This window comes from Chelonia mydas, chromosome 1, assembly GCF_015237465.2.
Source record: "Chelonia mydas isolate rCheMyd1 chromosome 1, rCheMyd1.pri.v2, whole genome shotgun sequence".
NCBI lineage: Eukaryota > Metazoa > Chordata > Testudines > Cheloniidae > Chelonia > Chelonia mydas.
The window spans coordinates 7,032,524-7,048,960 of record NC_057849.1 but is presented as its reverse complement, the minus strand read 5'-3'; the positions used below and the strand labels follow the sequence as shown (position 1 = coordinate 7,048,960).

The window sequence follows — 16,437 nt, the reverse complement described above, 5'->3', positions numbered from 1 at the left end:
AAAGGATTAGAAAACCTGCCTTATACTGATAGACTAAAGGAGCTCAATCTATTTAGCTTAACAAAGAGAAGTTAAAAGGTGACTTGATCACAGTCTGTAAGTAGCTGCATAAGGAACAAAAGTTTAACAATGGGCTCTTCAATGTATCAGAGAAAGTTATAACATGATCCACTGGCTGGCAGATGAAGCTAGACACATTGAGATCGGAAATAATGTGTAATTTTATTTAACCATTGGAACAATTTACCAAGGGCCGTGGTAGATTCTCCATCACTGACAATTGTTAAATCAAGGCAGGATGTAGTTCTAGCTAAACAGCTCTGCTTTAGGACTTATTTTTGGGCAGGTCTGTGGCCTGTGCTAGGCAGGAGGTCAGACTACCTGATCACAATGGTGCCTTCTGGCCTTGGGATCTGCCCAGTGGTGTTAATAGCACAGCCCTGCTGCATGCGGTGTTGTGCTGATAAATGTGTTACAGATTGACAGGCTCTTGAACTCTACAATAAGTGGGGATATTGCTAGGTGCCGTAGAGAGATTTCAGCTCTGTGCCTCATCAGGATGGTCTGGGGCAGTGGGTGCAGAACCTGAACTCTTCCCAACACCCCTTGGTGATGAGGCCTGTCACCAGCACAGCCCCCTTTGACGAGGGAGTTCTGGGCCCCTGCTACAGTTTGTCAGTAAGAGGGGGAATCAGGACTTGCTTTCAGAGAGTGAAGGATCTGGGGAACGTTGCCTGGCTTAGCAGATCCCTGCTGGGCTGCCCCTTGCTCTGATCCTGATCCCCACCCCTTCCGTGAGCGCTGAGAGCCCCTCTAGAGCTGCAGATAGACCTCACACCCTGCATCCACATTTCCAACATCACCCAGTTTGGGGGTAGCTGGATCTGGGAGAGGGGGTTGTTTGGGTCCAATAGAGAGTTAGCAGCAGGCATTTGGAGCTGGGCTTTGACCACATCCCTTTCTATTAAACACGTGCATGGCCTTGCTTAACCGGCGTGTGCATGTCTCATGCCTGAACATGAGAAAAGACCCTCTGAGCTGTGCCTCAGGCACCAAGTGTCTCTGCGAGCCCGTAACTGTTGTGTTGGCTCTCTGTGGCATAACCATATTCCTTACAACTGGAAACTATAGTTGAAGCGATAGTAAGGACCAGAATTATCAGATCCACAGAGGAACATGATCTGTTGGGGAAGAATCAGCACCGCTTTTCAAAGGGAAATCCTGCCTCTCCAATCTATTAGAATTATTTGAGGGGGTCTTCAAACATGCAGGGTAGAGGGATCCAGTGGATATATTGTATTTGGAATTTGAGAAAGTGACAAGGTCCCTCACCAAGGCTCTTAAGAAAAGGAAGCAGTCCTGGGAGAAGAAGGAAGGTTCTCTCATAGATCAGTAACTGGTTAAAAGATACAAAGTAAGGGGTAGCAATAAATGGTCAGTTTTCAAAATGGAGACAGGTAAACAGTGGCATTCTTCTGGGGCCAGTATTGGGAGCAGTGTTGTTCAACATATTCATAAATGATCTGGAAAAAGGGATTAACTGTGAGGTGGCAAAATTTGCAAATGAAACAAAATGACTGAATATATTTAAGAGGAAATCAGATTTTGAAGAGTTACAAAGCAATCTCACAAAAGTGGGTGACTGGGCAACAAAATGGGAGATGAAACTCAGTGTTAATAACTGGAAGCAATACACATCAGAAAACATAATCCCAACTATGCACACAAAATGATGGGGTCTAAATTAGCTGTTAGCACTCAAGAAAGGTTTCAGAGGAGCAGCCGTGTTAGTGTGGAGAGTTCTCTGACAAGGTTCACTCGTTGTGCAGCAGCAGTCAAAAAAGCAAACAGAATGTTAGGAACCATTAGGAAAGACGTAAATAAGAATACAGAAAATAACATGCCTCTGTATAAATCCATGATACACCCACAGCTTGAGTACTGTGTGCAGTTCTGGTCACCCCAACTGAAAAAAGATATATTAGAATTGGAGTAGGTACAGAGATGGGCAACAAAAAATGTTTGGGGGTATGGAACAGTTTCCCTATGAGGAGAGATTAAGAAGACTGGGACTTCTCAGCTTGGAAAAGAGACGATGAAGTGGGGATATGATAGAAGTCTATAAAATCATGTGTGGTGTGGCGAAACTGAATCAGGAAATGTTATTTGTCCCTTCACAAAACACACCAACCAGGGGGTCACCCATGCAGTTAACAGGCAGCACGTTTAAAACAAATAAAAGAAAGTATTCTTCACACAATGCACAGTAAGCCTGTGGAACTCATTGCCAGGGGACGTTGTGAAGGCCAAAAGTATAACTTGGTCAAAAAAGGAACTAGATAAGTTCATGGAAGATAGGTCCATCAGTGGCTCTTAGCCAAGATGGTCAGGGATGCAATACCATGCTGTGGGTGTCTCAAAACATCTGACTGTCAGAAGATGGATCAGATGACGGAGGATGGACCACTTGATAATTGCCCTCTTCTGTCCATTCCCTCTGAAGCACCTAGCACTGGCCACTGTCAGAAGACAGGACACAGGGGTAGATGGACATAGGTCTGAATCCATATGGCCACTCTTCTGTTCTTAAATTGTTCCTCCGATGGATGAGCTGGTGGACACAAGACTCTTCCAGGGGCTCCCTCTGTTATAAGGCTGGTGTAGCCACCCTAGTAGACATCCATGGTAGGGTGACCACACGTCCCGTTTTGGCTGGGACAGTCCCTTTTTTAAGCTCTCTCCCAGCCACACCAACTTTTTTGTAATGTCAAAAGGAGCCCTTGGTCTTGGTTGGTCTTGGTGACTTGATCAGCTGGGAGGAGGAAATGGGACAAATGCCCACTTCTGTGAAAAACATGGGGAAGTGGGGAATGGAAGAATCTTCAGGGAAGGTGAATGGAGAAGCCAGCCCCTGAAACGGGGTGAGATGGGGTGGGGGGAGGGAAGATCAGCATTCCAGCCAAAGGTGACAGCTTCCTAAGCCCTCGGTGGGCTCCTCTAGGGTTCCAGCCACGTGCAACAATCTCATGTGGGGGAGGGAGACATCCTTGGTTGAGCAGCTGAGAGTCTCCAGTTTTCTCATTGGTAAATACGGTCACCCGAAGTTCCTGTTCTGCATAGGAGGCGAATTCGGGGCTAGTGCTGCCACCTAGGGGTGAGGTCCTGTAGCATGAGGGACAGAGGCTCATGGGTTGAGCAAGAGCTGGGCTGGAAAACAAAGTTTTTTTCACTCCATGAAACATTTTGACCCAAAGTGAAGCGTTTCCTTTTCATTCACTTTTTTGGGCAGAGTATTCATAGAAAAAGGATAATTTTAATCTGAAAGCTCGGCTGCCATGCTACTGCCCAGCTGCAACTGCCTGGATCCCAAAGAGAAACTAGAGTCTTTTCATCTGCCTCGTGGTCGTAACAGAAATGAAGGTTGGACTGACTGAGTCTATGGCTGCACTCTGCAATTCCCATCTCCATGCAGCCCCCTTCAAACTGTACAACGCCTCTCCAGCAGATCCTGCAGGCAGTAGCTACTGTGACTGGCCCTGGTAGCACTTCTCTGGTCAGCCTGTGCCAGCAGGGAGCTGGAGAGGGTCCTAGAGCAGTTGTGGAGGCCCAGAGATTGTGGGTGGGTAGGTCTAGCTACCAGTGGATCACTGAGATCTGTGCCTAACTTTGGGGATCCCTGGATCCTTCGTCCCCCTTTTAATTCATAAGGGAGAAGGGAAGGAACACCCCCCTCCCCAGAACAATCCAAGGGAAATTTCCATGTAGGGAGTCTTGTGGAATCTCCCTTCCCTGGCCTGCACCCTGGGTTTGTCATTCAGGACAAGGGGCTGCCGGGGAGAAATCCGGTCCTCTGTTGTTAATAATAATTATTATTATATTATATTTTATTTCAGCAGGATCACAGCTGTGACAGCATCATCATTACCACTCGGCCAGCTTTGAGGTAGCCCTGTGACTAACTGGAACTATACGAACAGTGATGACAAGCCCAGATACATGGAATAGAGCCTGCAGCAGGGCTGACACTGCACTCTTGTTGGGTAGCATCACCACACGTCCCCTGTGATTTGCTCTCCTGCCATAGGTCATGAGAGGGGTTAAAGCTGGTGCACACTTAGCCAAGCATCTCAGGTTCCCAAATGGCCAAGTGGCCCCCAGAGGAATGTGCCGGTATCTTCATAAAGACACCTGCCTCCCCGTCTGAACAGAGACTGCCTGCTGCCTCTGCCACCTCTCCGATAACTCCTTGTACTCTACGGTGAAGACCTCAAGCGTCAGTGGCTCCACGTCAAGCAGGAATTGGGTACGTTGGTAGGTTTCACCGTCTTTAAAATGTGAAGTGAAGAGTAAAGGCTGCAGACTGGCTCCATTCTGGATCCACTCTGATGGGGACCCGAGCAGGCCGAGGGACTTCAGACTTCCCCAGCGATGTCTGAGCGTGTCTGTGTGAAGAGCTTCTCAGCATTGCGAACTCAGCGACATGGCTGGAGCCCAGAAATAGGCTCTGCCAGCGCGTAGCTCCAGTGTTGTCTCTCCACCTCCCTGCGGGGGGGGTGGGGAGGGGTGACTGAGAGACCACTTTTCTTCAGCTATTGCTTCTTTTCCAGAAGCCTGGTATTAAAGTAAGAAGAGCGCGGCTAGTTTCACCTAATACAGCCATAGCTTAAATACCCTAATAGTCAACCCAATATAGCTCTACAGCAAACATCCCAAGAACTGGGTTTGACAGACACATTCATTATGGCAGCTCTGCTCCATGCCTGTCCCAATGTCATTCCAGTGTGTGATGTATTTTATGAATTCAGGACATAGACATTCAGGTACTAGAAAGTGATAGCTCAGGGAATGAATATTTTCTGTACTGACCCCAATGCCTGTTATCACTCCGGATACAGGCTACAGACTGACAGAACAGAATCTGAGGAGAACCCGTCAGCTATTAACCCAGGGAAAGAGGAGTTATTGGACTCTTGTTGGCAGACAAGCAAATGACTGACGGCTGAGACGCTGTGATTTCTACAGGTTCTGAAGAAATCCAGATGACAAACACGACACTGTAAGTCACACTCTGACATGACAATGAGAAATTATCTCTGAAGGAAGATCAGAGGGGAAACAATGGGTTGACGTGTGTGTACCAAAGTACAGATGTGTAAATATTATGCCAGAACTTTTAATTGTAATACAAATATTACAAACTACACTTTCATGACATGAATAGATGTTGAGAGCCTGCTGCAGAGTTGTTGCAATCTCGAAGGCAAGGAGCAGTAGTAACTTTGTGCTTAATGTCTTTGACTCTAGAAAGTAATTCAGAAGTACTCCAATAGTATTCAAAATGGGTTTGTGCTATTAACGCTTTGTTCAGTAAACAGTTGTACGATACTGTCTCCTGGTAACTGACCAGAAGCTCTTTCTAACACTTACGTTCAGATCATGAACACAAACCCTCTGCAATACCTGGGCAAGACTTTCCAAAAAGTCCTGAGAGAAAAGAACTGATAGTTTGTATTTCAGCAAACACGAGAGCTGAGGGGCAGGAAAGGGGAGTGTAACAGAGTTTGCATGTAATTTACGCCCATCACCTGTTACACGAGCACGGCTGAAGTAACTCGCACACTCAGCTTGACATTAGCGCAAACCTAGTGTTTGCATATTCACACTTTTGTGATGCCCTCCCTTCCCCCGCCCAGCTGAAGGAACTCTCTGTGTTACCTTGTAACTTGCTAAAAATCTACAGACCCTTACATGGGGAGAGTGTGGCTGATTGGATCACAGATCCCCCCTTGGAGGCTGCCACCTGATGTGCCAAGACTACTTCTCTTCCTGCTTTCCTGCTCTGTCAGCTTAGGACTTCAGTGCCCTGCCTGGTTTGAGCCAGACCTGTTAGCCTGCTGCAAACCCAGACCGAGGTCTGAATCACGTCCCATAAGCTGCAAGCTTAACTAAGAGCAGCTTACAGAAGTGTGCCTGTCTTTAACACTCAGATGTCCAACTCCCAATGGGGTCCAAACCCTAAATAAATCCGTTTTACCCTTGTCAGGGTTCCCTTCCCACTCTAAGCTCTAGGGTACAGATGTGGGGACCCGCATGAAAAAAACCCTAAGCTTATTTTTACCAGCTTAGGTTAAAAACTTTCCCAAGGCACACATTTCGCCTTGTCTTTGAACAGTATGCTGCCACCACCCAAGTGATTTAGACAAAGAACAGAGACAGGACCACTTGGAGTTCCTATTTCCCCAAAATATCCCCCCAAGCCCTTACACCCCCTTTCCTGGGGACGCTTGAGAATAAACAAGGTGAGCACAAACCAGCCTTGGATTTTTAAGACCCAAAAAACCCAATCAGATTCTTAAAAAAAAAGAACTTTATTAGAAGAACAAAAAAAAGATAGGAGAACAACTCTGTAAGATCAGAATGAAAGATAATCTTACAAGCAGTCAGATTCAAAACACAGAGAATACCTCTAGGCAAAACCTTAGTTTACAAAAGGACACAAAAACAGGAATACACATTCCCTCCAGCACAGCGAATTTCACAAGCCAAAACAAAGAAAATCTAACTCATTTTCTAGCTAGATTACTTACTAACTTTACAGGAGTTGGAGGGCTTGCATCCTTGATCTGTTCCCGGCAAAGGTATCACACAGACAGACAAAAGCCTTTTCCCCCCTCCAGGTTTGAAAGTATCTTGTCCCCTCATTGGTCATTTTGGGTCAGGTGCCAGCCGGGTTACATGAGCTTCTTAACCCTTTACAGGTAAAAGGACTTTGCTTCTGGACAGGAGGGATTTCATAGCACTGTATACAGAAAGGTGGTTACCCTTCCCTTTATATTTATGAAGGGAAGGGTACCCACTCATCAGTTGGTTCACCCTCTATAACACTGATAGAGAGGTATGCACAGCTGTTTGCCCCCCTGCCCAGGTATTAATACATACTCTGGGCCAATTAAAAAGTAAAAAGTGATTGTATTAAATACAGAAAGTAGGATTTAAGAGGTTCCAAGTAGTAACAGACAGAACATCTTGTGGGTGGAGACCCCCTCCACTCCCCTATACAAAGTCCAGCTGCAAAATGGAGTTTTGGGGTCCCCCGGGCAAGTCACATCTCCACGCATGACTGCGTTCCCTACCAGCCAAGCCACATTCCTGGGAAAGCCCAGATGTGGATCGGCATCTCCAAGTTCATTGTTGGCTTAAGGGCTTCTTGATCGGGCACTTACTGAGAATAGTCTTTTCTCAGGAAGCTGACCAACTGCTTCACTGAAACCTACTCAGAATTAAACAAGTATGCAGCCAATATTCATAACTCCGAATACAAAAATGAGACATGCATACAAACAGGATTAATAGATTCAGTAGATCATAACCTCTACAGAGGCAATAAAACATGTTTATACGTAGCTTCAATGCAGGACAGCTAAATAGAATCACTGTTTTCAGCTATATAGAATGACTGTTTTCACTGCACTTGCCATGTCTTTACCATCTGATACATATGATACAATGGGTCACACTCAGAAGTGGAGGGCCAGAAAGGGTGTCTTTAGGAAGGTCGCAACTGTACAATCACACAGTGCTCAAGTAGGCTGTGGAACTCAAAGCCACAAGATACGAATGGGGCCAAGGGCTAAGTATGATTCAAAGAGGGACTGGATGTTTATATGTGTAACCAGAAAATCCAATTACAGTCATGAGGATTTGTTTTTAAAAGTCTTGGAAGAGCTCTAAACCTTCCAGATTTACATCACAAAATATGTCTAACTAGTTGGTGTCAGGGGGACACTTTTCCTGGGAGCAGGGTATCTCATAGCTGCCTATTACAGGGCTTCTTCCACTTTACTCTGTATCATCTGGAACTGGTCACTGGATACTGGGCTACATGAATTGCAGGTCTGATCCACTCTGGCAGTGCCTATCTTCCTATGGGTGCTGCAAATCCAAGGATATGTATTTGCTGATCTTCCTTAAGCTCCTGAAAGTCTCTCAAGTGGCACAGAGAGCAGAAAAATGGCTCATTAAATATCATCTAGTCTCCTGTTCTTTTTTCTTTTAGGAAGTAAATCTCAAAACTCTTTGGAATGGCCCAGTCCATTAAGTCAGCTGCAAATGACACCGCATTCAACTCTGCAGTGTTCCTTCTCACTGGGATACCTGGGCAGGAAGACGTCCATATCTGGATCTCTATCCCCTTCAGCTTAATGTACGCTATTTCGATAGTAGGAAATTCAGTCATCCTGTTCATTATAAAAACAGATCCAAGCCTCCATGAGCCCATGTATATTTTCCTTTCCATGTTGGCCGTCTCAGACCTTGGCTTATTGATATCCACCATACCGACAATCCTGGGCATATACTTGTTTAACTCTAGAGAGATCAGCCTTAATGCCTGTTTTGCCCAGCTGTTCTTCATCCACTTTCTTGCAAAAATTGAATCTTCCGTACTCTTGTTGATGGCCTTTGACCGCTTTGTTGCCATCTGTAACCCACTGAGATATGCTTCCATCTTAACTCCACTGAGAATAGCCAAGATGGGATTAGTGTTTTTGTTAAGAGGGGTGGCTGTAGCATTACCATTCCCCTTTCTCCTGAAAAGGTTCCGATACTGTCGAGCCAATGTCCTCTCCCATTCCTACTGCCTGCACCAGGATGTCATGAAGTTGGCTTGTTCGGATATCACAGTCAACACCATCTATGGCATGTTTACTACAGTTTTCACATTGGGGTTGGACTCGCTGCTCATCTTCTTCTCTTATGTGATGATCCTCAAAACAGTGCTGAGCATCGCATCCCACACGGAGTGCCTCAGGGCCCTGAACACCTGCGTCTCCCACATCTGCGCCGTCCTGCTCTTCTATATACCAGACATTGGCCTGGCTGTGATACACAGATTTGGGAATAGCTCTTCTCACTTACTTAGGATTCTCCTGGGATACGTCTACCTGCTGGTCCCGCCCCTGATAAACCCAATCGTGTATAGCGTGAAAAGCAGACATCTTCGTGTGAGGATAATCAGGGCCTTCGTCAAATGAAGGGTCAGTTCTTCACCCAGCTCCAGCATGTGTGAAAGAGGAGAGAAAAAACATGAGTGACGGCAATGGCCACCTATTCCATCCTGGTTCCTTTTTCCCTGAGGCTCCTCTCTTTGCCTCATCTCTTCCCCCAAGGCCCCACCCCTACTATTCTCCTTTAACTGAGACTTTGCTCCCTCTTCTGGCTGGAAGCCAGAGCTGGGCCATGGTAAGAGCTGCCCAGACAGCCACAGCCACTGTGAGGTGCCCCAGACTCCCCACATTTTACCCCCAAGGATGTACAAGTCAGGGAAAGTGGACAGTCTGGAGTTCCTCACAGCAGCCAGTGCTCCTGGAGCAGCTCTTACCATGGCCTGACTCAGGCCTGCATGTAAGGCAGAGCATCGGGGAAAGCGGAGAAGCAGGAGGCAGGGCTTAGTGGGAAGAGATGGGATACAGGGTGGGGCTTCAGGGGAAAAAGGGGAATAGGGGATGTGGCAAGCCTGAAACAAATGTCACCCCAGCAAGCAAGATGGTGGGGATGTTCCTGAGCAAAGGAGGAAGATGGGGCCGGAGGATCGGAGAGCCTGTGTTTTGGAGAAGACTAAATTAATGTAACCCCACAAAGGGGGCTCCTCTTTTAAGTATCCCAGGCTGAGATTAAGTCACTGCAAAAATCTCAGAGGGAAGGTCAGCGTGCCTGCAGGGCCACCTCAGGCCTGAACGAGGCACCCTGAGGTGGCATCTGTGCTCGGCGACTTAGCCAGAGTGTGCTGTGCTCTAAGAAGCTGTTACCAATGGGAGTATGTGTGACATTATTGACATGAACTGTGACCGTATTGATCATTGTTGCAACCAAGGTCCTATAGTGGCACCAAATATTGTAAAGCTTGTTGTGTAAGGTGTCTATGAAAAGGTTATGATTTGCTGATGATGATTATGCTGTCTGTATGCATGTATTGTTGTTGTACTTAAAGTTATAACTATTGGTTCTATGCTGTCTGTATTCCAAACGTGTGCTATACTTCTGGGGGACACCCCAGACAATTTGGCATTAGCAGTACCTAGCCTGCTTGATGGCTAATCATCTATACAATTGACCCTTTGAGAGAAGGCAGATACACCTTGTGACTCAGCGAGGCAGGCAGGGACATGCCTATGGACAGAACTGGTTTTTCCATGCCGTGTGCTGGGAAGCTTGTGTTTGGAATCAAAGACTATAAAAGGCAGCTGCATCTTCTCCATTTTGTCTTCAATCCTGCTCCTTACCCCTGGAGGAACTTTGCTATACTGAAGCTCTTAATAATGGCCTGAAGGACCCACCCAAGCTGTGGATGGACTCCAGAGACTTGATTTGAGCCTGCAGTTTATTCCATCACTGCTACAAGCCTGAACCAAGAACTTTGCCATTGCTGTATGTAATTGATTACTTTGACCAATTTTAGCTCTCATCTGTATTTCTCTCCTTTATGAATAAACCGTTAGGTTTTAGATTCTAAAAGATTGGCAACAGCATAATTTGTGGGTAAGATCTGACTTGTATATTGACCTGGGTCTGGGGCTTGGTCCTTTGGGATGAGGAGACCCTTTTTCCTTTCACTGGGGTATTGGTTTTCATAACCATTCATTTCCATAAGCAGTGGTGCTAGTGGTGATAGTGGGAAACTGGAGTGTCTGAGGGAATTGCTTAAATGATTTCTGGTTAGCGAGTGGGGTAAAACCGAAGTTCTCTCTGTTTGTCTGGTTTGGTGTGCCTTAGTTGTGAAGGACCCAAGCCTTGGGCTGTGACTGCCCTGCTCCAAGCAATTTGTCCTGAATTGATACTCTCAGCGGTGTCCCGTCAGAGGACGCATTGCTTCAGCATGCCAGCCCAGCCCCCAGGCTGCCCTAAACTCCACTGCGGTAGGGTGAGAACAGGCCAGTGAATCAAACCTCTCCTTGCCATCCTCAATTTCTACAGCGCAGAGGGGAGATCTGCTGATATAGCAGAGAATCCAGCCAGGCCTGTCACCACTCTGGTGACTGGAAGTCTGGTTCTGTGCTCCAGACACTGCTCTGTGACTCAGGACTGCTGGGTTTGCTTCCCTTGCCATGTGTCACCATGGCCAAGCCATTGGCTGTCTCTGAGCCTCTGCACAGGTGGATAATAGCCCTGCCCTGCCCTATCACAGCAGTGGCGAGAGGATAAATACATTCCAGGTGCTCAGATACTCTGAGACCCTAAGATCAGGGCGGTGTCAGGGTTCCATAGAGCATCACCTCTGACATTTGTCGATAAAAGGCTTCTTACAACAGCCTCCTGTGACAGCTGGCCTCTAGGAAGCCCCATGATTCCAGCACCTTAGTGTCTGTGACACATTTGGGGGTGCTCAGGGGTGAGAGTGAAGGGTAGGTAGTGGATTTCTGAGGGGAGTGATGGAGTGTCACAGGGATACCAGGAGTTTCAGCACAGTCACCCGATCGGTATTTGCAACCCGTTGAGGCTTAATGGGTCTACCTGCCAAACAATGGAGCAAGGGTCACAGGGGCCTCATCTTAGATGTCTGGCTGAGAGAAAGCAGTCTCAGGGCAAAAGTCAGTTTCACATCTCAGCCCTGTAAGATGGACATGGCTGAGCACTGTGGTGACTGGTCCCAGGCTCACTCAGGTTTCAACAAAGGCTGCTTCCACAAGAAAGGGGCCAAAAGATGGGAAGATGCTCTCAGAGACACAGGGAAACTAAGCTGTGTCCCAAGAGCTCCTTGGCTTTCCGAAAGAACGTAAGATGGGCCAGCTCTGTTCCTCTATCTCCAGAGCAAAGTCTGTCTAACTCAGTTTGTAGTGAGACGTGAGATGGATGAGTGTAGACGTGTGACAGCTGCCTGTTATTTTAAAACCATTTTCTCTAATGCTTTGAGCTATTTGACAATAAACCTTCTACTTTGAAGGAGGCTGGGGTGGACTATGTAGTGCTGGTCACAAAACCCCCTAAAGGGAAGAGATTGTGCTGTCCAATTGAACCTGCTTGGCGATAATCTTTTAGCACAGATGAGGTGTTGTTTCCAGGTGGAAGAGTGGGACAATTATGAGACTCCCCCCAAGAGAGAAAAGGACCTGTTTAAGAAGGTAAAGAGACCATATATCCCAGTTTTAGAGTGACAATCCCGATTCTTCTTGGCCAGTATATATGTTTGTTGAGTGCTTATCAGGATTAAGAGGAGCAACTTGTTCAAGTTGCATCCAAGATAACATTCCACTCAAGACAATTATTAACCGGGGAAAAAAGTGACTAGGTAAGTTCATGGAAGATAGTTCCATCCGTGGCTCTCCGGTGGAAAATTAACCATGCCTTCTGTTTGAAATCAGAATCGCCTGAGGATCCTTTATGCAAGTATTCGTATAAAGGGAGAGTCAGCCGTAGCTGCTCTGCATAAGCAGGAAATACAGGAGTTTATGTATCTGAAAATCACAATGTGTTAGGCACACGTCCTTTAAGAGCATTTTCCCTTATTTGGCATATAGTGCAAGCTCTAACAGGAGCTTTCCTTATTTAGGATATAGCGAAACAAGATTTTCCTGTTATTGACAAGTTGTTCTTTGCGGTTAATGGGTCTTTCCTAAGTTCTAGCTGGTAGGGTGATATTTCTTAAGCTATGTTGCTGCATTTGCCCCACACTGGAATTTTCCTGACTCTCTTTTTGGTAGGAGCTGGAGAGGTTCCTAGAGCAACTGTGGAGGCCCAGAGATTGTGGGTGGGTAGGTCTAGCTACCAGTGGATCACTGAGATCTGTGCCTAACTTTGGGGATCCCTGGATCCTTCGTTCTCCTTTTAATTCATAAGAGAGAAGGGAAGGAACACCCCCCTCCCCAGAACAATCCAAGGGAAATTTCCATGTAGGGAGCCTTGTGGAATCTCCCTTCCCTGGCCTGCACCCTGGGTTTGTCATTCAGGACAGGGGGCTGCCGGGGAGAAATCCGGTCCTCTGTTGTTAATAATAATTATTATTATATTATATTTTATTTCAGCAGGATCACAGCTGTGACAGCATCATCATTACCACTCGGCCAGCTTTGAGGTAGCCCTGTGAGTAACTGGATCTATACGAACAGTGATGACAAGCCCAGATACAAGGAATAGAGCCTGCAGCAGGGCTGACACTGCACTCTTGTTGGGTAGCATCACCACACGTCCCCTGTGATTTGCTCTCCTGCCATAGGTCATGAGAGGGGTTAAAGCTGGTGCACACTTAGCCAAGCATCTCAGGTTCCCAAATGGCCATGTGGCCCCCAGGGGAATGTGCCGGCATGCTTCATAAAGACACCTGCCTCCCCGTCTGAACAGAGACTGCCTGCCGCCTCTGCCACCTCTCCGATAACTCCTTGTCCTTTACGGTGAAGACCTCAAGCGTCAGTGGCTCCACATCAAGCAGGAATTGGGTACGTTGGTAGGTTTCACCATCTTTAAAATGTGAAGTGAAGCGTAAAGGCTGCAGGCTGACTCCATTCTGGATCCACTCTGATGGGGACCCCGGCAGGCTGAGGGACTTCAGACTTCCCCAGCGATGTCTGAGCATGTCTGTGTGAAGAGCTTCTCAGCACTGCGAACTCAGCAACATGGCTGGAGCCCAGAAATAGGCTCTGCCAGCGCGTAGCTCCAGTGTTGTCTCTCCATCTCCCTGGGGGGGTGACTGAGAGACTGCTTTTCTTCAGCTATTGCTTCTTTTCCAGAAGCCTGGTGTTAAAGTAAGAAGAGCCAGGCTAGTTTCACCTAATACAGCCATAGCTTAAATACCCCAATAGTCAACCCAATATAGCTCTACAGCAAACATCCCAAGAACTGGGTTTGACAGACACATTCATTATGGCAGCTCTGCTCCATGCCTGTCCCAATGTCATTCCAGTGTGCGATGTATTTTATCAATTCAGGACATAGACATTCAGAGAGAGAGAGAGAGAGAGAGAGAGAGAGCAATAGAGTACATTTGTGTGTGAAATGAGGTTCCATTTCCATGAATACTCATTCATTTGACTTTGAATCCACTTCTTGTAAATCCATATCATGGTGCAAATAAAAGGTGCTGGGGTTACTCTGTACTAGAGAATGAGAGCTCAGGGAATGAATATTTTCTATAGTGACCCCAATGCCTGTTACAACTCCAGATACAGGCTACAGACTGACAGAACAGAACCTGAGGAGAACCCGTCAGCTATTAACCCAGGGACAGAGGAGTTATTGGACTTTTGTTGGCAGACAAGCAACTGACTGACGGCTGAGACGCTGCGATCTCTACAGGTTCTGAAGAAATCCAGATGACAAACATGACACTGTAAGTCACACTCTGACATGACAATGAGAAATCATCTCTGAAGGAAGATCAGAGGGGAAACAATGGGTTGAAGTGTATGTACCAAAGTACAGATGTGTAAATATTATGCCAGAACTTTTAATTGTAATACAAATATTACAAACTACACTTTCATGACATGAATAGATGTTGAGAGCCTGCTGCAGAGTTGTTGCAATCTCGAAGGCAAGGAGCAGTGGTAACTTTGTGCTTAATGTCTTTGACTCTAGAAAGTAGATCAGAAGTACTCCAAATAGTATTCAAAATGGGTTTGTGCTATTAACGCTTTGTTCAGTAAACAGTTGTACGATACTGTCTCCTGGTCACTGACCAGAAGCTCTTTCTAACACTTACGTTCAGGGTCATGAACACAAACCCTCTGCAATACCTGGGCAAGACTTTCCAAAAAGTCCTGAGAGAAAAGAACTGATAGTTTGTATTTCAGCAAACACGAGAGCTGAGGGGCAGGAAAGGGGAGTGTAACAGAGTTTGCATGTAATTTACGCCCATCACCTCTTACACGAGCATGGCTGAAGTAACTTGCACACTCAGCTTGACATTAGCGCAAACTTAGTGTTTGCATATTCACACTTTGATGATGCCCTCCCTTCTCCCGCCCAGCTGAAGGAACTCTCTGTGTTACCTTGTAACTTGCTAAAAATCTACAGACCCTTACACGGGGAGAGTGTGGCCGGTTGGATCACAGATCCCCCCTTGGAGGCTGCCACCTGATGTGCCAAGACTACTTCTGTTCCTGCTTTCCTGCTCTGTCAGCTTAGGACTTCAGTGCCCTGCCTGGTTTGAGCCAGACCTGCTAGCCTGCTGCAAACCCAGACCGAGGTCTGAATCATGTCCCACAAACTGCAAGCTTAACTGAGAGCAGCTTACAGAAGTGTGCCTGTTTTTAACACTCAGATGTCCAACTCCCAATGGGGTCCAAACCCTAAATAAATCCGTTTTACCCTTGTCAGGGTTCCCTTCCCACTCTAAGCTCTAGGGTACAGATGTGGGGACCCGCATGAAAAAAACCCTAAGCTTATTTTTACCAGCTTAGGTTAAAAACTTTCCCAAGGCACACATTTTGCCTTGTCTTTGAACAATATGCTGCCACCACCCAAGTGATTTAGAAAAGAACAGAGAGAGGACCACTTGGAGTTCCTATTTCCCCAAAATATCCCCCCAAGCCCTTACACCCCCTTTCCTGGGGACGCTTGAGAATAAACAAGGTGAGCACAAACCAGCCTTGGATTTTTAAGACCCAAAAAACCCAATCAGATTCTTAAAAAACAGAACTTTATTAGAAGAACAAAAAAAAGATAGGAGAACAACTCTGTAAGATCAGAATGAAAGATAATCTTACAGGCAGTCAGATTCAAAACACAGAGAATCCCTCTAGGCAAAACCTTAGTTTACAAAAGGACACAAAAACAGGAATACACATTCCCTCCAGCACAGCGAATTTCACAAGCCCAAACAAAGAATACCTAACTCATTTTCTAGCTAGATTACTTACTAACTTTACAGGAGTTGGAGGGCTTGTATTCTTGATCTGTTCCCGGCAAAGGTATCACACAGACAGACAAAAGCCTTTTCCCCCCGTCCAGGTTTGAAAGTATCTTGTCCCTTCATTGGTCATTTTGGGTCAGGTGCCAGCCGTGTTACCTGAGCTTCTTAACCCTTTACAGGTAAAAGGACTTTGCTTCTGGCCAGGAGGGATTTCATAGCACTGTATGCAGAAACGTGGTTACCCTTCCCTTTATATTTATGAAGGGAAGGGTAACCACTCATCAGTTGGTTCACCCTCTATAACACTGATAGAGAGGTATGCACAGCTGTTTGCCCCCCTGCCCAGGTATTAATACATGCTCTGGGCCAATTAAAAAGTAAAAAGTGATTGTATTAAATACAGAAAGTAGGATTTCAGAGGTTCCAAGTAGTAACAGACAGAACATCTTGTGGGTGGAGACCCCCTCCATTCCCCTATACAAAGTCCAGCTGCAAAATGGAGTTTTGGGGTCCCCCGGGCAAGTCACATCTCCACGCATGACTGAGTTCCCTACCAGCCAAGCCACATTCCTGGGAAAGCCCAGATGTGGATCGGC

At 46.5% G+C, this 16,437-nt stretch overlaps 1 protein-coding gene across 1 annotated transcript; it reads left to right on the top strand.

The window, feature by feature from the left end:
• The first annotated feature begins 8,081 nt into the window (after positions 1-8,081).
• LOC102935133 (olfactory receptor 51G2-like) lies at positions 8,082-9,032 on the top strand. The gene has a single exon (XM_007055305.2). It carries the CDS (start codon positions 8,082-8,084, stop codon positions 9,030-9,032), a length of 951 nt encoding a protein of 316 aa, XP_007055367.2.
• Positions 9,033-16,437: the final 7,405 nt, after the last annotated feature.

Excerpts from the sequence above, each read along its gene's own strand:
- LOC102935133 (XM_007055305.2), top strand. The coding sequence starts at position 8,082 with ATGGCCCAGTCCATTAAGTCAGCTGCAAATGACACCGCATTCAACTCT.